The sequence below is a fragment of the Penicillium cosmopolitanum genome (assembly GCF_028827165.1).
Source record: "Penicillium cosmopolitanum strain IBT 29677 chromosome Unknown utg000012l:1.0-3308103.0:1.0-3310761.0, whole genome shotgun sequence".
NCBI classification, from domain to species: Eukaryota; Fungi; Ascomycota; class Eurotiomycetes; order Eurotiales; family Aspergillaceae; genus Penicillium; species Penicillium cosmopolitanum.
In genome coordinates this window covers 923,049-947,191 of record NW_026622682.1, presented here as the reverse complement: position 1 = coordinate 947,191, position 24,143 = coordinate 923,049, and the positions used below count along the sequence as shown (strand labels likewise).

Sequence of the window (24,143 nt, the reverse complement as noted above, 5' to 3'; positions counted from 1 at the left end):
ACTCCTAGCGTCGCACTTTGCTGACAATTTGTGGTGATACAGCTCGGTTTCGATGCAATTGGCACGTCAATGATGCGACCAAACATGCGGTAAAAATCACTTCCTGGCAAACCATCGACCTTCGATTCAAAGGGGTCTCCAACTCCGGTCAATTCTCGTGGCCCGCGAGCAGAGAGGATGTACGCCTTTTTATTGAAATGGCCGTGGATGAGTACTTCCAGGTCGATGCGCAAGCTCTTGGATCCTTGGAGGCCTTTCACTTCATACTCGACTGTCTTTCAGCTGCCGATTATGTACAAGAAAGCGTTGCGAGGGTAGTGGTGCCACAGAATGATGGGTATATCGTGCGATCCGACATACTTTCACAGCGCCTACTGGACTGCCCACCTGTGAAAAAGGTTGTAAACTTTGCCAAACCTCTGCAGTCTTTCAGTGGGAAGCCCGTCTACATTGACAGTATGCAAATGCTTCCATCAGCTCTCGTAGCATCGGCTGGCGCCATGCTCTTAACCCCGATTGATTCAATCCGCTTTCCAACTGTCGAATCGCTATTGACTTGCCTTGATCTTGAATTGAACAATCGGCTGGCATTTACTTGGCTATCGATAGAGAAACCGAAGCGTCAAACTCTTGCCATAGTTGATGGCGGTCTTCGTAGTCCTGATGATGGAGGAACGGGAGAAAGCATTTACACAGCAGCTGAAGCTCTGGGTATTGATATGGTTGTTCTCGATTATCCTGAACATTGGCTGAATGAATCTCGTTATCGCCATTGGTACAAGTCATTCATTCCATTTGACACACCACTACATCCGGATGCTGGATATGCAAGTCGAATTGTGGACGCAGTGCGGTCCTTTCCTGGTCACATCGACGGTCTTGTGACTTTGCGCGATCAATACAAAATCGCAGTCGCTGAAGCGGCCTTGCAATTAGGATTATTCACGGACCCTCCGTCGGCGTTCGAAATTACCTCGAACAAGTTCAAAACGAGCGTCTCTGTAGGGCATAACGCATTCCAGGCTTCCAGCATTGAGCAAGCTATCAAGATTGTGCATGACCACCATCTCGATTTTCCATTGATCATCAAACCTTGTAACGGGTTCCTCTCGGAAGGTGTGTTCAGGGCCGAGAGCCTCTCCCAGCTGGAGACCGGCATACACAGCATCAATACTGATCGACATGGGGTCCAGTTTGTGCTGGAAAGGTATTGCGATGGACCTGAAGTAGATGCGAACCTTGTGCTTTGCGATGGGGAACTGCTGTTCTTTGAAGCATCTGATGATTTTCCTAAAAGCGCAGATTCAAATGGCAAGGGCAGCGTCAAAACCTTCATTGAACTAGCAAACGTTCTCCCATCCAGGTTGCCGCAATCCGAGCTTACTACATTACGAAACTCCCTACATCAAAGCCTAATTCGGATGGGTTTTCAGAATGGATTCTTTCACCTGGAAGCACGAATGGAGAACTCAAGCATGGAATATGGCACTCACAACAATATCTTGGACTTAACCGAGCGCTCTACGCCAGCCAAGGTCGTACCATCTGCCTGGTTGATCGAGGTCAACCCTCGACCGCCGGGGATCCAGGAATCAGAAGCGGTGCGACATACGTACGGTGTCGACTATTTCGGTCTCGCCTTGTTATTTGGTCTCAACGATAGGCATCGTATCAAGCAGCTTTCAGACCCCTTCGTTCAAGGACCGCAGTATTGGTGTGAGATGGTGTTTATCCCTGTCGATAGGGGAGGGGTTTTTACGTCAGGAGATGTGTGCGCAGAACTATTTTCCAGGCGTCCCGATCTCGTTGATTTTGTGTCGAAGTGCTTTTGCTTCTTACACCTGGGAGACAAAGTGCCAGATCCGGGAACAGGAGTAAATGCTTGGGTGGCATACTTCAACGTGTTCTCGAGAGAGAGCAGAGCCCATCTGTTGGAAATAGCAGAATGCGTAAGAAAAGAGGTGAAGTTTTGCATTCTGTAGCTCTCTAGCAGGGGTAAATTCTACTTGAGTCTATAAAGATACGTCCTCTCTGTTATAAACCTACGCAGCAACTGAGCAGCACGCTAGGTTAAACAGCACTTAGATAAGTTAAACTTGCGTTTTTCAGCGGTTCTTCATTTGTAAAGAAAATGTTCAAATTCTAGTTAACGTATTCCACTAGCGAGTCGCGCACTAGAGAATACCATAATAAACTTTAATGTTGTTGTTTCTAGTGTTATATCTCTACAGCCACGAATTAATTCAACCAAGCTGTCTCTAGGGGCGCCAGTTACTGGCACGCCCACCTCCCGTACGGAAATTAGTTTATTATACTGTACTCGTAACTTCAAGCGCTACTGTCTGATACCTATTATATAGGTAAGATGGCGGCGATAGTTGCAACTAGTGCGAATGCACAGAGATTACCCCCTGAAAGGAGAGGAACACCAAAATCCACGGCACCTGGTGACCCACTCCGATCTATGAACTACATGGCACTACAGTAAGAAAATTTCGTAATAGATTGTTGCTGTTGAGATATTGTAATACATCGCTTTTTAACAGTCTATTGGGTGCGCAACTCGCTAGTCGGATACTTTAAATATAATACAAAGTACGCATTGGGAATTCCTAACTTTTCTAAATTTCCTATTATAACTTTCTTACAACTACCTCACAAGAGCCAGTTGCTTGCTCCTGGTGCTCGCTCGTCATCTCTCACACATCCAAGACTTGATTTTGCCCCTTCCGGCTTCCCCTCTATACCTTCCCCCTGTATATAGAGACCACTGTATATAGAGACCACTGCAATACAGACACTTTGTCTCCCTGCAAGGGAGTGCGAACTGGCCCTATCTAAAGCTATGGTCTAAGACCACAGCGATAGGTGAGCCGTTTACGGCCAAACTTTACTCTTCTTGTCCCTCTTGACTGCGTGAGGTCACCAATAAAGTTGGTAATAGTTCTCTTAATAAAAGTATGAGGTGTTTTTATCAATTTCCTGACCCTAGCAAAAGCTGGTGTGTCACTAGCAATTCCTGGTGGGGGGCCAGGGGTGTCGAAACTCTTGCTGTGTCTCTGTGGAGTCCGTTACAGTTACCTATGCCAGAAGGTTAAGTTTGAAGTAGCAATAGATAGCGGTAGATAGGAAATGTAAATCCCACATGACGACGTTCCCGATTAGCAGAAGTGGTCGGCGTACGTCTGTCCTGGTATTTCGCATGGAAACAGGATCCACGAACTGACTACGAAATATGCGTGGGAAGATCGTAAGACCACATAAAAACTATTCGAAATACGGAGTTTCTCAATATAAAGAGCCAGGTATGCGAGACATCTAAGTTGCCTAGCTATATGTATACAAAATCCGTCCAGCTACCTCTCATAGTAATCTACAACTTTGCCTTGGCAGGCTCGAGGGTGGAGAGCAGAAGGTCCCTAATATCCCCTGCGGCCTCGTTGAGGTAAAAGCTCATTCGCTCGCTTCCAAGGCCCTTCGACACAATATTGAACTGGATGCTGTCAAGTATTAGCAATCTTCATTCTAGCTTCCGGAGAGGTGAAATACCTGTTCTCGTTGATCATATATGCGATTCCCCACCCGTCGTGGATGACTTGACTCCAGCCAAATCCATTGAAGTATTCCGAGCTCAATTGCGAGGTAGAGATGTACCATGAGCTCGAGTAACTGTATGTAGGATCCTTGAAGATGGCTGGAACCTCATCACTCGAACCAAGCAGCTTTTTTAGTCCAAGCAGATGGCGATCGACACCCTTCCCGTCTGCAGCAGCAGAAACGTATTCAATGTGCGCCTTGAGCGCCTTGTGAAACAAAGCAGCAGTCTCCTTAGGACCGACGGAATGATCAACCATGGCTTTGCAGAAAGCTACAGAGTCATCGGAGACTGTGCGGCAAACCTCTGTGCGACCTTGTTGGAACCGGCGCGTCATGACTGATTCGTACGTAGGCCTGTTCTTGCCATACATCTTGAAGTAGGCTAATTGGATGATCATTTGGACGTAGGCGTCCGGAGAACATCGCAGCTTCTTGATCAAGCCTTTGCCGTAGCCTTGGTAGGCTTGAACCTCCAACTCGTGGGCACCAATGACATCCCTGAAGTCTTTTTGGGCGCGCTCAATCTCGGCTTGCACCTCCTTGTTGATGTAGAATTTTATCACAGTGGGTTCTGGAAGGTTTGAGCGGACCGAAGGGTCGGAGAAGTCGAGCTTATTGTTAAAGATGACTTCGCTTACGTATTCGTTCAGTCGGTGAGTAGAGGTACCGTCCATCATAGAATGTTCACCCGTGAACCCAGAGGTCCCGTTGTCATTGATGATGAATTGGCAAGGTTTGTCATACCACCGGTTTTCTCCATCACCGTGCCAGTACTGGTGTGCTCGCTCTTTCAAGGTCACGGGGGCAGCATCGTCCAGACAGACAACGAATGACGCTGCTTCGACTTCCTTCATGGACTTTGCATTTGTAGGGTGGGCTTTTAGCAAGATTTCTCTTGCGTCCGTCCAGCTGTCGCGATTCTCAGAAGTCAAAGCACCGACAGGGGCCGTCCTGCCCGCCAGTTCGTAGACGCGCTTGAACTGCTGCTCCAACTCCGAAGTATTCAGCTGCTTTCCATGCACTTCGTGTAAGACCTTGAAGAACTGATTCTTGCGGATAACGAGGATGTACTTGTTCTCTTGGGGGGAATATTTGATTGGGTAATCGGCAGGTCGAGCGGGAACTCTGCAGGCGTTAAACATCCAATGGTAGCTCTCCATTGACATCGGCAGCCCCTTCATATATTCAGGCTCCAATGTACCTTCGTCGACCTGCTTCTTAAACTCCAGCGCCGCCGTAGATATAGCTGCGGCGCGCTTGGCAGGGTCTCGCCGTCTTCGATCATCGCGGTGAGAATAGAAGTAGCTGACATATGGCACAACGGGGTCTCTGTATGTCAGGTACGCCGCATCATTCCACCACTCGTAGAGCCAGTTCTTGTGTTTCGGGTCTTCACGGCGAGCAATCAGCTTTTCTTGAAGCTTAGCACCAATCCCATCAGGCTTGATAAACTCTTGGACGGCCTTTGTTGTTGAGGCTAGTTCGGTGCTTGAAAGGAGCGGATGGACGGACTTGAGGTATCGAGCTGCGGTTACTTCGAGGGTTGGGACAGGCAGTTTGGGGAGGGAGTCTTCGAATCGGAACATTGGGCCCTTCGAGCTGTCTTCTTTGTAGCCTAGTGTATCTTCGCTTTAGCTGACTGACTGACGCATCTGCGCAGGGCTGGTGGATAATTAACTGCATACTTGCTGGCAAAGCAGAGCTACTGCTCTGTCGTGCATTTCTCGGTGCCATTCCCGTGCTCTATGACTGAAAGTAAGTTCTAATTTCACAGGAAAGTATTGGAATGAGGCTTGCCTTGGAAAAGTGAGAGATTTGAAATGCACGTCTGAGCACTGTTGACTGCGTGTGAGCCTTTCCGAGTCCCTTCAGCATACCAACGATGTTCTTGGACTCCAAGAAAGTATTCAAGGGGTTCTGGAGATCAAATATAATGGTTGCGCAAGGCTATGCTTGCTTCGTTAGTAATGGGTCGTTCTTGGGGCCTCGGTTGTTCCGGGTCGAGGAAGACCCGAGGTTTTCCAGGAAGTGCGATGGCTTCGCAGAAGGGTGTCAGCCTGACGGCGGCGGATGCAGGGTCAGCCGAGGCCTGTTTGGATCACATGGGGGCTTCTAGACCGTAACTAGGGGTGCAGTGCATAAGCGCACAACACCACATTGATGGATGAATTACAAATTTTAATTTTAGATGATTTCTATAATCTACAAAGGATTTCTACCGTACTGGTACAGTATTGAAAGCTGTCCTTAAGCAACCATTGAATTATACAGAGGATATATGGGAGTCAGATTTGCCGCGTAATTTCGACTCTCTGCTAGGGATAGCAAAGCTAAAAAGCCGCCCGGCTCATCGTATTACCTACGATAGGCTGAAGGCGTGAAGGGTATATGTGACCGTATCAATGTAATTTCACCTAGGTATTATTCGCGTCCTTACGGCAAGCTATCGGGAGATTTCCAGAAAAATATTACATGTAGTGCCCCTTAGCGTAGAAATCCAAATTGCTTCAATTTCAGTGGTATGACGTTAAAATACTGCGTTTGTCGCTATCTGCGCCATACCTCTCTCGGGTTCCCCGTCCCGTTCCGGGCCCACATCCGGGAGAGTTGGGCACATGCAACGGATACTGTATGTTGATCGTCTTATAAGCTTTTATGTGGGCTTGGTTGTGTACAGTAGGATCCAGTGTGGGTCTCTATTTCTGTATTGAGCAGGTATCCGTGCCTTTCGCTACGCTGGGGCCACCCATCCGCTTCGTACGGATCGTTTTATTTCTTGACTTCTTGTGGACTATCTTGGATACCATTTTTTAATAAATAGTTAGTTATTTAATTAGAAAGCTTGGATCACGTGACCAATTGTGGTATTCTGAACTAGGTAGGTATAAAGGACCTGCTCCCGTGCATACCTACAAGCACTACTTCTATGTCTTAGCAATTACGTGAGCATATTGACCAGAATCGTCTAGTAAGCACCTCTACCTATTATTTCTTCGTTCTTCAAATTTCTTAAGCTGTTGGAGCTAGCCGCCTCGTTGCTTCCGGCCATGTCAGACCTCAATGGGAAGAGACAAGCAGAAGACGGAAGACAAGCAGAAGACGGAAGACAAGCAGAAGACAGAAGAGAAGCAAGTATCTTAGACCGGCAATTGAATGAGATTTCCGGGACCAAGCAGATCAAGCATAGCTCTCTACGCGCATACACAACGCCAGTCGACATTTTCTTCATCGGTATAAGCTCTTTGGCCGCTATCATTGCTGGTGCTCTAAACCCACTACTCACTGTATTACCCTAAATAATTCTCCACATGAGATATACCTATTGACGGAAATAGGTTATATATGGGCAATTCGCGGGCACATTTGACGACTTTTCCAAAGGCTCCACCAGCTCTGCGGTAGCATCGTCGAGGACCTCGCAATTCACCTTGTTCTTCGTCTACCTTGCCATCGGGCAATTCGTTTTCACGTATATAACTACTATCGGCTTCTATTATACCGGAGAGAAGGTCACTCGTCGTCTGAGGAAGTCATACTTCGGATCCATCGTTCGACAAAATATGGCTTTCTTCGACGTAACAGGGGCCGGAGAAATTACCTCACGCCTAACATCAGACATGAACTTAGTACAAGAGGGGATAACTGGGAAGTTTTCTTTGTGTCTGACCTCGGCGGCGACATTTGGATCCGCCTTTGTCATTGCATTCATCGTGTACTGGAAACTTGCCATCATTTTATCGTCCACCATCGTCGCAATGACCGTCGCTAGCTCCATAGGCGGGGCTTACGCTGTCAAGTACACGAAGCTTTCGCTTTCCTCTTCCAGCAAGGGAGCCACTGTCGCCGAAGAAGCTATCGGCTCCATCCGTCATGTCACGGCTTCTGGGATCCAAGAACAGCTCACGGACCGCTACTTGCCGTACTTGCTGAGCGCAAAGAACGATGGGATGAAGGCACGCTCATCTGTTGCAATCGTGGTGGCTGTCTTAAACTCTGTGCCGTACATGAGCTACGCCCTCTCCTTTTGGATGGGCTCCCGGTTTCTGGTTAGCGGTTCCATGAACGTTTCCGAAGTCGTTACCATGACTCTGGCTATTGTCATTGGAGCCTGGTCAGTCGGGAGAGTCGCTCCTAATGCACAAGCGTTTATCTCGTGTGTGGCAAGTGCAAGCGGCATTCTTCAATCCATCTCTCGGAAGTCGCCCCAGGATCCTTTTGATATGAATGGGATAGATGTAGACAGGATAAATGGAGATGTTACCTTCACAAACGTCGGGCTTGTGTATCCATCGAGGCCAGATGCGACAGTTTTGACGGATTTGACCTTCACGATACCTCCCCATAAAGCCACTGCGATTGTTGGGGCTTCCGGATCGGGGAAGAGCAGTATTATGGAGCTGATGATGCGCTTCTACGAGCCTACGAGTGGCCTGATATGTAGGTATTTTTTTTTCATTTATCGTCATCTATTGCTCCTCTTTGGATATCACTGAATTGAAAACCGTTAGCGTTCGCCGGATACGATATTCAATCAGTCAACCTACGGTCCCTCCGTCGCCAGATCTCCCTTGTTGGGCAAGAACCGATGCTTTTTAATACGTCAATATTTGAGAACATTCGTTACGGTCTAGACAGCACCACAAATCAATCGAACCATGAGGAAATTGCACAGAGAGTTGTCCAGGCAGCGAAGAATGCAAACGCTCATGGATTCATATCAGGGCTTCCATTGAGCTATCAAACACAAGTCGGTCAAAAAGGTCTCCAGCTCTCCGGTGGTCAACGACAGCGCATCGCTATTGCTCGAGGCCTGATCAAGAACCCAAAGTTGCTCCTTCTCGACGAGGCTACGTCTGCCCTTGACGTCCACTCTGAGCAAATAGTTCAAACGGGGCTCGAGAAGACGGCTCAAGATCGCACTACAGTCATTATAGCGCACCGTTTATCTACTATTCGACATGCAGATAAGATCATTGTTCTGTCGAAAGGCCACATAGTAGAGGAAGGAAGTCACGAGGATTTGATGTTGAAGAAAGAACATTACTTTCGACTTGTGGAGAATCAGCAGCTGTTGAACCCTAACAAAGAAGAGTTTACTGAAGCCCCTTCTCGCGAAGAGGGTCTAGTAGAAGTCACTAAAGACTCACTGATCGAGTCCAGCGTAACAGAAGAGAAGTCAGGAAACATAGCTAACCTTCATAAACGACCGATTCAAGTGACACCGGGAGAACTCCCAAAAGAAAACCAGGGCGCGGGTGCATTATCGTTCTTCGAGACCCAAAGACTTCTTGCTACAATAAACACCCCCAGCCTCAAACTTCTTGTCTTTGGCCTTGCAGTTTCAGTACTTTCAGGTCTAGGGACACCTGGGTTAGTGCCTCTCCTGCTTTCCAAACCACTATTTGTTTGACTTTGCACTAACTTCCACGAAGTCAGTCGATCATATTCGCAGAACTTATCGACGCCCTGTCATTATCCACAGACTCCTACCATACCTTACGGGAGCGGGTTGACTTTTGGGCACTCATATACCTCGTGCTTGGCCTAGTCATTCTCATGATTTGGATGTGCCAAGGTGTCGTATTGTCGCATTGCGAGGAAAGCGCTATCTTTCGTGCGAAACATCGCACTTTTCGAACGATTCTTCGCCAGGAGGTTCTCTTTTTTGATCAAAAGAACCATTCGGCAGGACAGCTGATGTCTCTTCTTTCTTCCAGCTCCACTGATATAGGGGGTGTTGGCGGCTTGGTGCTTGGCACTATTCTCTCATTCTGCGGTACCATCGGGGGCGGTCTCATCCTCTCCTTGGCCATTGGCTGGAAGTTAGCACTTGTGTGCGCGTCTACTATTCCTCTTGTTGCCGGTTGTGGCTATCTACGACTGATGATGCTGTCAATTTTCGATCAAAAAATGAAAGAATCGCACAACACGTCAATCAACTACGCCAGCGAAGCAACAAGCGCGATTCGCACGGTAGCTTCCCTTTGTCTCGAAGAGCAAGTTCTTGCCAATTACAATAAGATGCTAGCTGAACAAGCTGCTAAGTCACTAGTTTCAATACTCCAGACATCAGTTCTGTATGCTGCCTCTCAATCCATCACGTTTCTTTGTGCAGGATTAGCATTCTGGTATGGTGGAACGTTGGTCATTGATCATGAGTATACAATATTTCAGTTCTTCGTCTGCTTTGCCTCTTTGATATCTGGATCGCAGACTGCTGGTATCATCTTTTCCCATGCACCCGGATTCAGCAAAGCAATGACGGCAGCTGGAGAACTCAAGACCCTTTTCGATCGAAAACCTAACATAGACACTTGGAAGACCCGTGACAACCCAGTCCACAGAGAGAAAACTGAATCTCACATTAAGTTTGAAAATGTTGGTTTTCGGTACCCTGAAAGGCCTGATCGGCTTATCCTTGAAAACCTTACTCTATCAATCCGATCAGGACAGTACGTTGCGCTTGTCGGACCTAGTGGGTGTGGCAAGAGTACTATTATTGGACTAATTGAACGTTTCTTCGATCCAACTGAGGGTCGGATCAGCTTAGACGGTAAAGACATCACACAGCTCAATGTCAATGATTACCGGCGAATGCTATCCCTTGTTGGACAGGAAACTACGCTGTATTCAGGCACTATTTTGGAAAATCTCATGCTCGGTTCCTCAGAAAATGTTTCTGAGGATGCCGTCATCGCAGCTTGTAAGAAAGCAAATATATATGATTTCATCGTGTCTCTTCCGTGAGTGAGCAAATTGGCAGCTTCCAGGAGGGGACTAATATTGTATACGCAGAGATGGATTCTTGACAGAAGTCGGTACCCGAGGTATCATGCTGAGCGGTGGTCAGCGACAACGCATTGCCATAGCCCGAGCGCTTCTCCGAAACACGGAAATTCTACTTCTTGATGAGGCAACATCCTCACTAGACACGGAATCTGAGAAGCTGGTGCAGCAAGCATTAGATGTGGCCGTGCAGCGCCGTACTACCATCGCCGTTGCGCACCGACTTTCAACTATCCAGAGCGCAGATCTCATCTTTGTCCTTGATCATGGAGCCCTGGTCGAATCAGGAACGCATAGCGAGCTTATAGCAAGGAGAGGCATGTATTTCGAGATGGCACAGACGCAGAGCTTGGAGAAGACGAAGCCAAGAGTAGAAACCTGAACCTAAATAGCGATTTCCACCCTAAATATATTATTTGAGTTCTCCTTGCTCTTGTCGAAATTAAAGTTAAATTATTTGAACTTGAAAGTGATTCTAAGCGTTTCTAGTTCCCTCATTCATGCTCCATATATATTTTAGATAAAATTGTATTATTCAAAATTCCAAGGCGTACTTATAGTTAAAATATTCGACTAGCGAGTCGCCTACCCAATAGTTAGTACAGTCAACTCTCACTTATTGCACACCCGCTCTTAGCACACTCCCGCTTATAGCACACAATTCGCTTGGATGGGCCCACTTTTTCTTGATTTTACATACAAAACTCCCACTTTTAGCACACTCACCCTTTGCACACAATTTTCATCCCATATTTGCTGAGTCATGCGCTTAGTCAGTCATGTCGACCAATCAGAATGCCTGAAATCTCCGATCTTCCACCTCTTCCAACTGTCAGACCAGCTACACAAGCTGCTCTACCACCAGCAAAGCGTGCTCGATTAGGCATATCAGATGCCCAAAAGCAGGCATTACGTGCCTTCTGGTCTAATTCGAGCCCTAGACCAACCCAATCCGCGTGTGTAGATTGGTTTTTGTCCCAATTTAAACATAAGATTAATCGTACAACGGTCTCAAGAATTCTATCATCTCAATATGATTATCTTGATATAGGGCTTACTAAGGCAAATTCACGATTTTCTTCATCTTTCTGGCCTATTCTAGACCAGAAGCTTTCGAATTGGGTGAATAAGCATATTGAATCAGGGTTTCCCATCACTGGTCCTTTGATCCAGATCAAAGCAAACGAGCTTTGGTCTCAGATCCCTGAATATCGAGATCAACAAAAACCTGCTTTCTCAGAGGGTTGGCTTACGCGCTTCAAAAACCGGCATAATCTTCGATATCATACTTTCCATGGAGAAGCTGCTTCAGTCCCATCTTCTGTACACAATCATATGGAAGAAATTCGTACGATATGCGATCAATATGAACCATCTGAGATATATAATATGGATGAAACTGGCCTATTCTGGAGGCAGATGCCAAATGGGGGTCTTTCCCATGGAAAAATTGCTGGAAAGAAGAAAGATAAGACTAGAATATCTCTTGTCGTTACAACAAGAGGAAGATATTATATATGAAGATGAGACTGATGGGCAAGATATATATATTGATATAGAGAGCTCGGAAGCACAAGATATTGAAGAAAATGGGCCTCCACCAGAGATTCTGTCTAATTCTGATATAATGGGTCATCTACAGGATATATTACTATGGGTTGGAAGCAAGGAAAAGAGCACATCAGACCATATACGTCAGGTGACCCTAGAGGATATGGGATGGAAGCCTAAATAGGCAATGGGGCTAAGGGCTAGCTAATTTATTGATTATGTCATCCTCTCACTTATTGCACCTCCCGCTTATTGCACATGATTTTCCTTGGATAGGAGGGTGTGCAATAAGTGAGAGTTGACTGTAGTGGCGGAACGACCTTCGGGGAGCCCGCCCTTTACCAGCAAAATCTGCCATGGAAAAAATCATGAAAAGAATTTCAGTGCCGTTGCTTATGCTAGCGGAAGTTTCAAAGAAGGTGTTTGTGCCCAATATATCCAGTCAAATCATTCATGGCTAATGGACAAGGCACCAAATGGGGGTCGATCTGAAAGCTAAAGACACTCTTTTTTTCATTTTACACCCCCATCTTCTATTCCGAGAGACTGTCAATATTGATTGAAATGCGCACGGATCGGTCGTTGTCTGAGAATCTGTCTAGATTGATATCTCCAATACTAGCGTGCACATAGCGGTCGATTTTGGTAAAATACGCAGGCCAAATATGGTCCGATTCTGCTGTATAGACAATGCGGGAGATCACAAAGACCCAGGGTAAACAATCGAGCCATCCGATAATCTTAACAGAATAGAGACTGTGATCTCCGTATCAGGGTTGATTGCAGCAGCGCTTTTGAAGTTCGTGAAGAGGACGAGTAAATTCCGGGTGTGGCCAGCTCGGGTGTGAAACACGTTATAGCCTAATGTTTCCCTTTGAACAATAAGATAATATACGTCTGAACTACAACACTCCTTCGACACCGAGATCGGGCTTGGCAATCCCTCCCAGCCTCACACGATGGAATGGTTCTCTCTCAAAAGTGACGGCTTGATGTCTGTCCAATACTCGATCCCCATGAAAGTGCCCGGTGACTCCCAGCTTCGCATGTTTACGTGGAAAAGGACACACGCGCTGGGCAGGCACGGAGGCTTGAAGTTAGTGGATCAGGCGAATCAGATAGTTGCGGTGTTTGGATCGGGCGGGAGTTTTTCATCGACAGACGTGTTAGATATCTACGTGCAGTATGGAGAGCGGTTTCAGCTTCTGGTATTGGTGAGTGGGTTGGCTCTGCTTGAAAAACTCGCGAGAGGCAGAAACCGCGGAGCTGGTGGTGGCGGTGGTGGTGGGGGCGCTTAAGCAGGGCCTGACCCCAAATCTACATCAGCCCTAGACAGCCTGAGCCGGTGGCCCGGACGTGGTGTCTGGAGCCTGGAAATAGATGGGAACGTTGAAGTGAGCCGAGAATCATTTGGAAACTTGCTGATGAGAAAGGGCTTCAAGGTAAGAGTGCTTTACAAGATTTTTAGAAGAGCAGAGAGCTAAGTTGTTAATATAAGATATTGATGTTTCAGAAGAGTTACAGCCTCTTGTGTATAGATCAAGGAAGCTCCTGGCCACGAAGCTGAGAAGAGACAATGAATTACACCGCTGGATCAAGTCTTATACTCGGTGGCCACTTGGTCTCGCCTTACTTCTTCAATCTGAACATGTGTCAATTGATGGTGCACTCACTGCCGCGTGTGAAGCGAACTGCGAGGAAAGTGTCAGACTCTTGATCAACGATCACAGGTGCTTTATCGGGAAAGAGCATCTAGAGCTCGCTAGTTTCCACCCCAATCCAGCGATTGTTGATCTGATAGTGAACTCATTGATCGATCGCAGAAAGCGGTTACAGGCTCTAGCAGTGGTACATCTGCCAAGAGAAGTTATAGGTCATTTGAACATTGGATCTGATACGCTCTTAAACGTACATGCTTATGAAGTATACACTCTACTTTCAACGGTCTCTGTGGATCTGAGAAATCTTTTGGAGTGTCGTACGTGGTCAGTCTTTGACTCTTTTGGGGTCAATCTTGAACTGGCCGACCGGCTATACGATGCCGGCTTCAGAGACCTGAATGTAAAAGACAAGGATCACGAAACTTGCCTGACAAAATTGTGGCAAGCCACGCCACCTTGCACACTGGAAAAATTCCTCCAAAAGGCTTACTGGCTCATCAGCAAAGGTGCTAACGTCCATCACAAAGGTCCAGCTGGGTCCACTCTGCATATTCTGGGGAACAGTGTTGGATCTGTTCTATCGTGGAACGATCAAGAGACGGAATTTCATTTGGAGATTCAGTCTCTGAGCGATAGCTCGAAGGCCTTGCTGAGAATAATTCTATTCGACAATATCCGAGATGACTGTCAGTGTGCATGTTCTCTGAAAGGGTGCTCTCCGCTCACGGCTTTTCTCGGCGGGCTTTTCTCTAAATGGACGTGCAGTGATTCCAAGGACCTCATTCGGATGCTCACAGAATTATTGACCATTGTGCTCGATAAATACGACGCTGTGTCTCTCGAGTGCTACAAAACCCACTTGAGCTCAGGCATACTTCAATTCATCACATTCCGGAGCCTGGAACTCACTCATACTTGCTTGCATGAGTATAGAAAAATCGAGCTGGAGGAAATAAAGGAGATTCACGACGAAGAGAAATTACTAATATTGGATCTGATGAGCCTGTTAAAACAATTCTCTGAGGAAATCGAGAGGCACAACTTGCAACTTCCGAGTTTTATCACCGGCTCGTGGCAGACCCACATGGAGTCATTCCTGTCGTCGTCCGGAACCCAAAGCACACAGGAGATCAGTCAAATTCGAGAGACAGGAGTCATTATTGATCAGCCGATCTTTTCGCGTTAGCATAGACCATGAGAGAGCAGTTACTCCCGCAATATAGTCTTAATGGCGACATGTCTTACCAGAAGAATGTTCGCAAGTTTTCCGTTCACAAAATAGACCGCCAGCGTAGGCCAACCTGGCCTTCTTCCCCACCTCATAGCCATTCCTGTATGCTACTGTGAAGACTGTCAAAATAAAGACAAAGAGGATTCACACATGATCCAGGCCCAGGGAAAAGAGGCCCTAGATAGAAGTCAAGATAAAGATATAGAAGCAGGAGCTAGGTGCTAAAAGTACTGGGCAATAAAGCATCATGAAAGCGATGGAGAGGTGTCTTATCTTTATAAGATGAAGATTCAGATACCTTGGCCATATTAAGTGCTCGTTGCATTTTAAGTGCGGTGATTGGTTGTCATGGAAGTATGATCTCTGGTGTACCTGGTGGTGGTGGGTTGGGCGGGTTTATTAGAGAAGAGTTTGCACCTGGTCCAAAACGAGAGTCTCTCTTACGCCATACATCCATAAGTATGCGATTACAGGATGAGGATCTATGGATTATCTTGTCTAAAAATGCGAAAAAATGCCGAGATCACCTTATTTCTCACCCTGTCTATTGCGCACTCACCCTTCTCACCCTGGGTCGCGCGACCATCAAGCAGCGATCAGCTACTTCCCCACTAGGCTAGTCCTGGCGATTGGCTAGCCCGGTCATTAGGTGTGTGGCTTAAGTACGGCTGAGCGGACGGGAAGCCCTGTTCTCCACACCCTATGGTCGTATGTACTAGTTATTGCTTAGATAAGGTTGATGTAACTAGTAATGAATAGGAAATGTACATTTGTTCCAAAAAAGCGAGGAATTAGATCCTGTTTGCCCCGGCTAGTTACATTGGGATAGATCTCTAGTCTTCGTCTTTCTATAGTAGACTAGTACCTACCTAGAATAGAATATATTAGCTACTCTATTCTATCTGAGAAGGTACTAGTCTACTATTAGAAGAAAATAACTAACGTAATCCACGGCCGAGCTGGCCACCCACCCCTATTGCAAAATTTCAAAATTGATTATCTTAGCCAATACCTATTAATTTAACTAGATAATACGATTTTTATATGAAGTAATCCTATGCCCTTTTACTCTGTATCTACTACAGGTAGGAAGAGCCCTCCTAGCCGGTTGAATTAGCTGATTAGGCAGATCGACCTATTTATGTGATACTATCTTATTAGCTTCTATAGGCTTATTTAGCTGTTAAACTAGCTATAGGCCCTCTTTGATCAATAGGCCCTCTTTGTAAGCGATCTGCTTAGTCGAACGAGTACGCTTTTAACGTTTCTTTTTATTTACTGTACAAAGGTTCATATTATCCTGCACTAGTAATACAGTACTATATAACGATAGATAGGTACCTTTGATAATCTGATTAAGTATAAGTTTTGACAGTGTAGATAGGCTATACGATCGCCGTTTAAGAAGCTCTTTAAGTATAGAAGCTTACTTTTCTAGCTAAATTACTATTCTAGGTATTTTTAGTGTAAATTAGCTAGATCTGCTGCTTAGTCGGCTTAATAGTAGTAAAGGCGTTCGGAGAGAAATATTAAGCTGCGAAAGTACTCTATCGGTATTAACTGGTATAATACTAGTAGCTGTAAAGCTACTTTGAATAATATTCGGCTGAAAAGCTTCTACCCTTATGTGTAGATAGTCTATAAGAAAATTAAGCTTATTAATATAATTATAGTCAGTATAGGCTAAATTACGTATAAAGCGACCGTAGGTATACTTTAGTACTATAAAGTATCTAATATTAAGAGATTAAAGTAAGTATAACGAATATAAAGGTATACAGATTAGTATAATATTATTTTCGGTATAGATTCGATCGAATTAAGGTATAAGATAGCTACTGTACCCGTTAAGAATTAATAGCCGAAATTACCCCTGTATATGTAAATTAGTATATAGAATAAAGATCTTTTAGAGCCAGCGAAGGCTAATTTTATTAGTAGTCTAGCTATTATTCGATACTTTGATTTGCTAATCCCTAGGGTGATTCAACGATTTAAACTAACTAGCGATATAAACCTAGCCTTTGAATATAATACAGGGCGGCAGCGAATAGCCGTCAGTATATATTATTTTGATTATAGTAACCTGTTTATAATTTTCTGGCTGTAGAATTAATCGCTAACTGTAGTATTCTGCTTATATAACTATCTTTTACAATAATATAAGGCCTATTGTAAATCTAGTCTTATTAAAGTTATAGATATCCTCTGGTTAGATACTGTTCTTATTAATTACGTATTGTACTGTCAAAAACTACTCTTTTATAGACTTTAGATCCTTATTAAGAGTACGCTGATAGTTATATCGCTTTGAAAAGTACGATCGAAGCTTATCGTACCGTTTTATAAAGGTTAATACCTAATTAACGCCAATAGTTAATAGGGGGGGTTACTCTATGTGCTTTAGGAAGAATATTAGCCATCTCTCGTACGGTAGAAGGCCTTGGCGCTGCTCTACGCGAATCTATAGAGATAATCTACTCAGTAAGCGAATCCTCTTTGTATAGAGTTAATTTATAGCTATTTGGGTATGTATCAGCGCGTAAGACTGTGCTATAGGTATGCGTCTATAAGGTAGAACGCGGTATAGTATAGAGCTTCGCTGCTGTGCGAATATATTTGATACGGCCGTTTTTTATATCATCAAGGGCTAATAGGATCTTGCCCTCCTGATTAGCCAATTTCTGCGAAGATGCAGTGCGAATTAGTGGCATGGTAGGCGGTTGAATTAGGTAGGGTAGTAGGAAGATGCGATTTAGGATGGGGTGGCCAGCTCGGCCGTGTGGCCAGCTCGGCCGTGGATTACGTTAATAGTAGATAATAGGGAGTTAGAAACTTTTACAGTGCTACGAGTATTGTAGACATAGATTATTTATATCTAGATTTGAGTAGAGATTACATACTAATCTGGACTTATAAGGGCCCATGGTCCATTTAGCAGCCCTCCATTTTAGTGCCGTGTCACTGGCAAGATAACTACCCCTTCAAGGCGTACGAAAATACAAGTTAAGAAATAAATACAACACGCAATGAGTTATACAACGCCAGAAATAAGATAAGTCTATCGCTATGAATTATGTAAAACTCTGATTTTGCTTTACCGGCGCATTTGGTTGCAATTCGTAGCCGACGTAGACTTCGTCAGTGCGCCTGATGTGCATGTCTTCTTGGTCGTCGAGGATATTTTCCTCGCTAATATTCTTGAAATGTGAAGCCTGTCGGTTGCTCCTCTCAACAGCGGGTTTGGGATATACCCTTCCCTGGCTAAATGAGTTCGACGGGTACTTTTGATCACTCAATGTTGTCAATTTTAATTTGACGAGGATGAAATCGACAACGGGTTTCAGGGTAGGCATGCACGCTGCGATGACGACGATATTGGCCTCCACACTAAATTTCTGGATTAGAATGGATTCAAAGGGTCTTATGTAGATAGTCTCTTACCTTGTCCATATGACTAGGGGGACAGTAGAGTCTATATTTGATTAGTTCATTCAAATAAAGTCAAGCTCTGGAGGTAAATAAACTCACAGGTCAGGTCACTTTGGTCTCGGAGACCCCCAATCTGGGCACACTTGACCATAGCAACAGCGGATGCACTGAAGCCATTGTTAGTACTTGGACTTTTCATGCAAGCAAAACGAAGGGGTATGAAGATGGATTGAAATCTTCCACTACGTACACCGTCCCAAGCCCTAGGGCAGCACTCAATGCGATCTTTTTGCGCAATGACATTTGTAGGTGGAATAAAATGAAGGCGGGATAGGTGGCGAGGTATAAGTCGACGAAAGCAGAAAAAGCTATTTCAAAACGGGCATTAGTTAAACACGTGAATCGGTTGGCCATGGTCCACTAACCTCCATTGAATGTTGCAAACCCAACCAAAACGTCGACAGGTCTACATTTTGCCACTCCTGCTTGGACCAAGGTCGGCTTCCAAAGTCCTTGCGGTGGACTGCACATCGTCACATAGATCAAAATGTTGACTATGGCAATGACTGTAATCATGGAAACGAGCGTCCACAGGATAATGCGATGGATCCGTACTGGGTTGAGGATTCGATGAAGTAGGGCTGCGACGGCGAGTTTTGGGAGCGCAAAAGAGATGATGCCGAAGAGGAAGGAAATCATATTCCATAGAAGAGCTTGTTCAAGAGCATTGTTCGAAAGAGTAGCCGCGTGTTGGCCGAATCCCTTCACCACCGATACTGCCGCAGTGGCCGAGTATAGAAGGCCGAATATCTATGATGCCAGATTTTTCGCTGTCAGTTTGTTTTGAGATGAGGAAAAACAAGGAAATTATCTGAAAATAGAGAGTATAAGGAAATCCATGCAGCTCACCATGGAGAACGCAATCAACCAGTCGTCTAGTCCAAAGCTCCGAAGCAATCGCTGCCGAACGCATAGACGGGTGACAACCAACACCAGAGCCAGTGCTGTCAGCGACCACATCACGGCCAATACCGTGGGGCCCTTGCCCTCCATGGATACGGTTCCTGGAATCGAGATTACGCCAGAGCTGGGAGGTCGACTGTTTTCTGGCAATTGGCAACGGCAGACATAACGTGTGGATGTGGAATAGTTGAATGGATAAATTTTGTCAATCCTCTTATGCGATCGGAAGAAAAGTCTTGGGAGTTTTGGCCCCAATTACACCATCGAATTATCTGGCCCCAGGGTAGTATGCGCCTTGTTTAGTTCAATGTCCATGTCAATGTCAATGTCAGAGGGGCGGCCCGCCCGATTCCGTTAGTCTTTCACTGTAAGCGAGGGCCCAGAAATTCGATATTGATCGTGCATGCGCTAATATAAAGAAATTGGAGTGATTTGTTGAAGTTGTAAACATTAACCCACTATTGTCGCATCATAAATCTCCACCAGGGCAAGCCATCGGCGCCATCGGCACCATCGGATGCCCGGTCCGCGACTCCACCGAACGGAATATTCACTTCGAACGCCCCGCCATTGCATAGTTAGTAGTTCCACCAAACATTCGAGTCCTGAAATTGCTCCTCAGGATTCCCAAGATCTCCACCGTTTGGCCCCCTGCAACAGAAGCTCCGCACGCGTGCATTTGGCCCGGTTCCTGCCCCTGAGCCTTAAGCTGCTCCAATTCACCATGTCGATTCTTTGGATCAGCACTCACTTATTTCCTTCTCCGAATTATACCAGTCCATCGACAGTCTCACAATGACAAGAATCAATTCCGTTAACGAAAATGGCCAGGAGATTGATCCTAAGGTCGCCGTCTCTCCTACAGCCCCGCATCAACTTGCAGATCTGCTGCAGGAAATCCAATCACAAGCCAATGCATTCACGAATGGGGATTCACTAGCACGATTGCAACTTGTTGATTCAGCTCGTGCGCTTGTGCGAGCGATGGAGACTCCACAGGAGGCCATGCTCCGTGCTTGCTGGGCAGAGGTGCGTACATCCATTGTTGAGGAGTGTTGACGGTCCAAGTCGGGCATTTCAAGTTCGAAATACAAAGCTAATGCAGTCAACTTGAACAAATTTAGCCTTCCTACTTTGCCGTTATCGAAACATGTATCGACCTGGGAATATTTCGCTTGATCGCCCATACCAACGAGCCGAAATCCGTGGCAGACCTAGCGGTGGTAACAGGTGCAAGCGAGGAATTACTCGGTACACTCTTCTGCACGAGAACAGCAAAAGCGCGATAACTGATTGCTTTCATTAGAGCGTCTACTGAAGCATCTTGCTACCATGGGAGCATTAGTTGAGACTGGGCTGAACGAATACACCCACAACGGCCTCACCAAGACTTTGTCCCTGCAAAGATACAGTGACGCATGGCCTGCCATGTAAGCAAAGCACTCACCCAATGGCTAATCCGATTTCGCTCGAGATTAGCGATAAATAAATGACATTGGCTTACTTGTTGTCTCGGGCACAGCAACGGCTCTACCATGGGTCCAGTCTACGCATTGCCAAAGTGGCTCAAAGAGAACAACTACAAAAGCCCGACCGAGGGCAAGAACTGCCCTTTCACGATGGGAAACAAGACCGAGTACTCCTTCTTTGAATACATCAATGGCAAAAGTGCCGATTATCCAAACCTTGGACCTCAGTTCAACAATCTCATGTCCGCATATCACCAAGGCCGGCCCAGTTGGATGGATAAGGGATTCTACCCTGTGAAAGAGAAGTTGATCACGGGGGCGAAAAGTGGCTCGGAAGACGTCTTGATTGTGGATGTAGGTGGCAATAAGGGACACGATCTTGAAGAATTCAAATCGAAATGGCCCGATGCGCCCGGCCGATTAATCCTACAGGATCAGCCGCATGTTCTGAAGGAAATCCGCTCATTGAACCCGGCCGTCGAGCCCATGGTTCACGACTTTTATACCACGCAGCCAATCAAAGGTATGCGCCATCTATCCGCGTTGAGAAACGATGAGATGGCCATATCAGTTCTCTAACATGCGATCTATATTTTAGGTGCTCGGGCATACTTCTTGCATTCCATCCTCCACGATTGGAACGACACGATCTGCCAGGATATTCTCAAGAAACTCGTGGCTGCGATGACTCCTGGGTACAGCAAGATTTTGATCAACGAAAATGTTGTTCCGGACCGTGGAGCTCACTGGCAGGCTACCTCCCTTGATTTCATCATGATGATCGATCTGGCAGCCAAGGAACGCACGGAAAAGCAGTGGCATAATTTGATCGAAAGTGTTGGCCTGAAAATTACCAAGATTTGGACTCGAATTGACAGTGCGGAGAGTTTAATTGAGTGCGATTTGGCATAAGGGTTTCAGCCTGAAACGTCGCGACATTTGAATTTGAATTTGAATTTATTTTTATATTTATTTTTATATTTATTTTTTGAATTTTGGGGGCCTTTGCCTATGATGAGTCTAACTAAAATTATCTGCGCCCGGGGGCCAGTCAAATCAAGCCGTGGAGTACTCGTACACGAGTTTTCATTGGTTTTTTGAGATCCTGAAGTCTATTTCGATGAAGTTGAAATCTGGAAAAGCGAAATGGGATAAATTCGAAACAACAGGATGCTTTTCGACAGCATGTCCACGTCGATCAGTTAGATTTGAGAACCCAATGTACCCCTTTTTAATGATACTGTGCCGTGTCAGTTCCACGCCTGGCCCCTGCGATCCCCACCGATCATCGTTTAGCCCCAAGGATCAAACCATTGAGTGAACTTAACGGATCGGCAGGCGGAACCTCGCCCAAAGGAGACTCGTCATGCAAGCGCGTCTGGGTCCAACTGCTACGCCGCTCTATAAGCGCAAGGTGATCAGTGGTTTATTTCGGGGTATTTTACAGCGGCGTTGCAAATGTTTGAAACTCCCCGGGCCCGATTGCCCATCTTTATTCACCCCCTTCTATGGCAGACTGGTAGCTACCCGAGATGGAATAGATTGGCAAACCCAATCTATTTTAGGTACAAGTGCTACTAGTCCGCCATTATGAAGACGGAAACCAGGACGATCAACAAGAGCTTGGAAACTTTTGCTGTGCCACTATAGTATACCTACCTTTTTCTACCGGCCCCAGTATGCAACTACTGACCCCCCTCCGCGTATCGAGCGCCGGAAACCGCTGAGGCACATATAAGCATGCTTTACGAAGTTGATGATAAGCAACAGCTTAGCCACTGGTCCACTTATTTCTGCTGCCGAAATTTTTAAAGTGTAGTCTTGATAGGTGTAGTCTTGGGGGCCAAGTCAAACAATGACCACAATAGGATGATCGGCGATCATTGTGTGCCAAAATCCATCAACATGGGCTTTCAGTCCAGCATAGCATCAGAAATCCTCTTTTCCTGCCCTTGTCCGGTTAACTTGCGATGACACGGGTTCATTTGTTGAAAATACGTATGTCAAATTTGATAAGGTCGTCCAAGCAGAATCTGATCCCGTTTACACTAATAGCAGATATTATAAGCGATTTTCCTTATAGGAAAGTCTTTTATATTCCAAGGTTCTTTGCATATTCCGGGTACTTTGTCAGATCATGGATATTTTACTAGCAAGCCGGAATTAGCCGCGATTTTGCAGCAGCCTAGGCCTTCCATTAGCCAGTCTCGTCCATGTAATATAAAAAGACTTTACACCCGTGAACCTATTTTCCCCGTCTGGCAACATCAAGCTTTGTTATCTCCATGCTTCTAATAATTCTGACTTATTGGTAGACTTCTTCATAAGCGACACGCCTCCAATTTTAACTGTTATTTGCAATTGGGACGAACTTGAACTAGTACTGTCTGAGACATGATATATTTTCTATATGTTCAACAGTAAGCCACGTGCTAGTGGGCGCTTCAAGTCCCAGTTCGTCAACGTTCAAGTTTGGAATGCCCATTACTAGGTACAAATACCATCCCGCCCCCAGGGTATATGTAAATACGCTATCAATACTTTATAAATACGGTATCCAGCTAGAATGCGGTAGCTGTAGGTGTAGAAGTATTAATAATATAGTACTAATCAGCTACTACTACTTACTACTACTGGACCAAAACACCAGGACCAAAAGACTAGGGCTAAAACACCAGGGCTAAAACACCAGGGCTAAAACACCAGGGCTACAACGCGTTGCGATGCCAAAGGACCAAGGCTAAAACGTGTTGCGATTCTAAAGGACTAAGGCCAAAATAAGTTATGATGTCAAAGGGCCAAGGCCAAAACGCATTGCAATTGCAATAGTGAAAAGCTGCAGGTTAGTGCTGTAGGTTAGTGAGATAATTCATTGCTATTATAGCATATTGTAGGCCAAAAATCCAAGGGCAGAACGCGTTGTGTTGCCAGAAGGCTCCAGAAACTTGGAAGGGTAAACACCTGAAGGACTTGAAGAAGGAGGAAAAGATGGTGGTGGTGGTGTATATATATCTACGCGTTCCTGCCTTGCTTATTTTATCACCCGTTAGTAGGCAAATACTCTATGAATACTAATCCAAGCCCTCAATACCGTAGTACTACTGTATGTGAGGTATTAACTAGAATTTAAATATGTAGTGAAGGCGACCTGGTATTTAATCAAGCAGATTTAGAGAACCGTTACAATTGTGATAGTGAGAGACGCACAAATTACAATGGACGAATGAATACAATGGCGTTGCAAAAGTTTGAAACCCCATTTTTCCGCCCTGATCTCTGCCTTCCCAAGGGGAATAAGTAGCTACCCGTGAGGGAATAGATTGGTCAAATTATTCCCTTTCAGGTAGCTACTAGTCTGCCATTAGAAGGTGGTCTATAATGGTGGGCAATAGGAGACTCCAACCTTTTGCAATGCTACTGTAGGGCTCTTAGGTGTACACACATGTATGATTT

General features: G+C 45.6%; 6 protein-coding genes across 6 annotated transcripts; 4 read left to right on the top strand and 2 right to left on the bottom strand.

The window, feature by feature from the left end:
* Positions 1-197: 197 nt before the first annotated feature.
* Positions 198-1,982, top strand: N7509_013133 (uncharacterized protein; the record flags this gene model as incomplete). Its single annotated transcript, XM_056637770.1, has 1 exon — positions 198-1,982. One exon carries the CDS (start codon positions 198-200, stop codon positions 1,980-1,982), a length of 1,785 nt encoding a protein of 594 aa, XP_056481277.1.
* A 1,391-nt stretch (positions 1,983-3,373) lies between these two features.
* Positions 3,374-5,183, bottom strand: N7509_013132 (choline/carnitine O-acyltransferase; the record flags this gene model as incomplete). The annotated part of the gene is made up of 2 exons (XM_056637769.1): positions 3,374-3,500; positions 3,550-5,183. The coding sequence occupies 2 exons, from the start codon at positions 5,181-5,183 to the stop codon at positions 3,374-3,376; spliced, it is 1,761 nt and encodes a 586-aa protein (XP_056481276.1).
* Positions 5,184-6,644: 1,461 nt separating this feature from the next.
* On the top strand, positions 6,645-10,765 carry fmpD (ABC-type transporter fsqE; the record flags this gene model as incomplete). Its single annotated transcript, XM_056637768.1, has 5 exons — positions 6,645-6,881; positions 6,933-8,034; positions 8,106-8,967; positions 9,030-10,340; positions 10,393-10,765. 5 exons carry the CDS (start codon positions 6,645-6,647, stop codon positions 10,763-10,765), a joined length of 3,885 nt encoding a protein of 1,294 aa, XP_056481275.1.
* A 2,745-nt stretch (positions 10,766-13,510) lies between these two features.
* Positions 13,511-14,781, top strand: N7509_013130 (uncharacterized protein; the record flags this gene model as incomplete). The annotated part of the gene is made up of 2 exons (XM_056637767.1): positions 13,511-13,584; positions 13,665-14,781. The coding sequence occupies 2 exons, from the start codon at positions 13,511-13,513 to the stop codon at positions 14,779-14,781; spliced, it is 1,191 nt and encodes a 396-aa protein (XP_056481274.1).
* Positions 14,782-17,900: 3,119 nt separating this feature from the next.
* Positions 17,901-19,311, bottom strand: N7509_013129 (uncharacterized protein; the record flags this gene model as incomplete). Its single annotated transcript, XM_056637766.1, has 6 exons — positions 17,901-18,216; positions 18,271-18,301; positions 18,358-18,425; positions 18,509-18,626; positions 18,684-19,068; positions 19,168-19,311. The coding sequence occupies 6 exons, from the start codon at positions 19,309-19,311 to the stop codon at positions 17,901-17,903; spliced, it is 1,062 nt and encodes a 353-aa protein (XP_056481273.1).
* Positions 19,312-20,016: 705 nt separating this feature from the next.
* On the top strand, positions 20,017-21,602 carry N7509_013128 (uncharacterized protein; the record flags this gene model as incomplete). The annotated part of the gene is made up of 5 exons (XM_056637765.1): positions 20,017-20,250; positions 20,346-20,472; positions 20,528-20,651; positions 20,744-21,213; positions 21,289-21,602. The coding sequence occupies 5 exons, from the start codon at positions 20,017-20,019 to the stop codon at positions 21,600-21,602; spliced, it is 1,269 nt and encodes a 422-aa protein (XP_056481272.1).
* Positions 21,603-24,143: the final 2,541 nt, after the last annotated feature.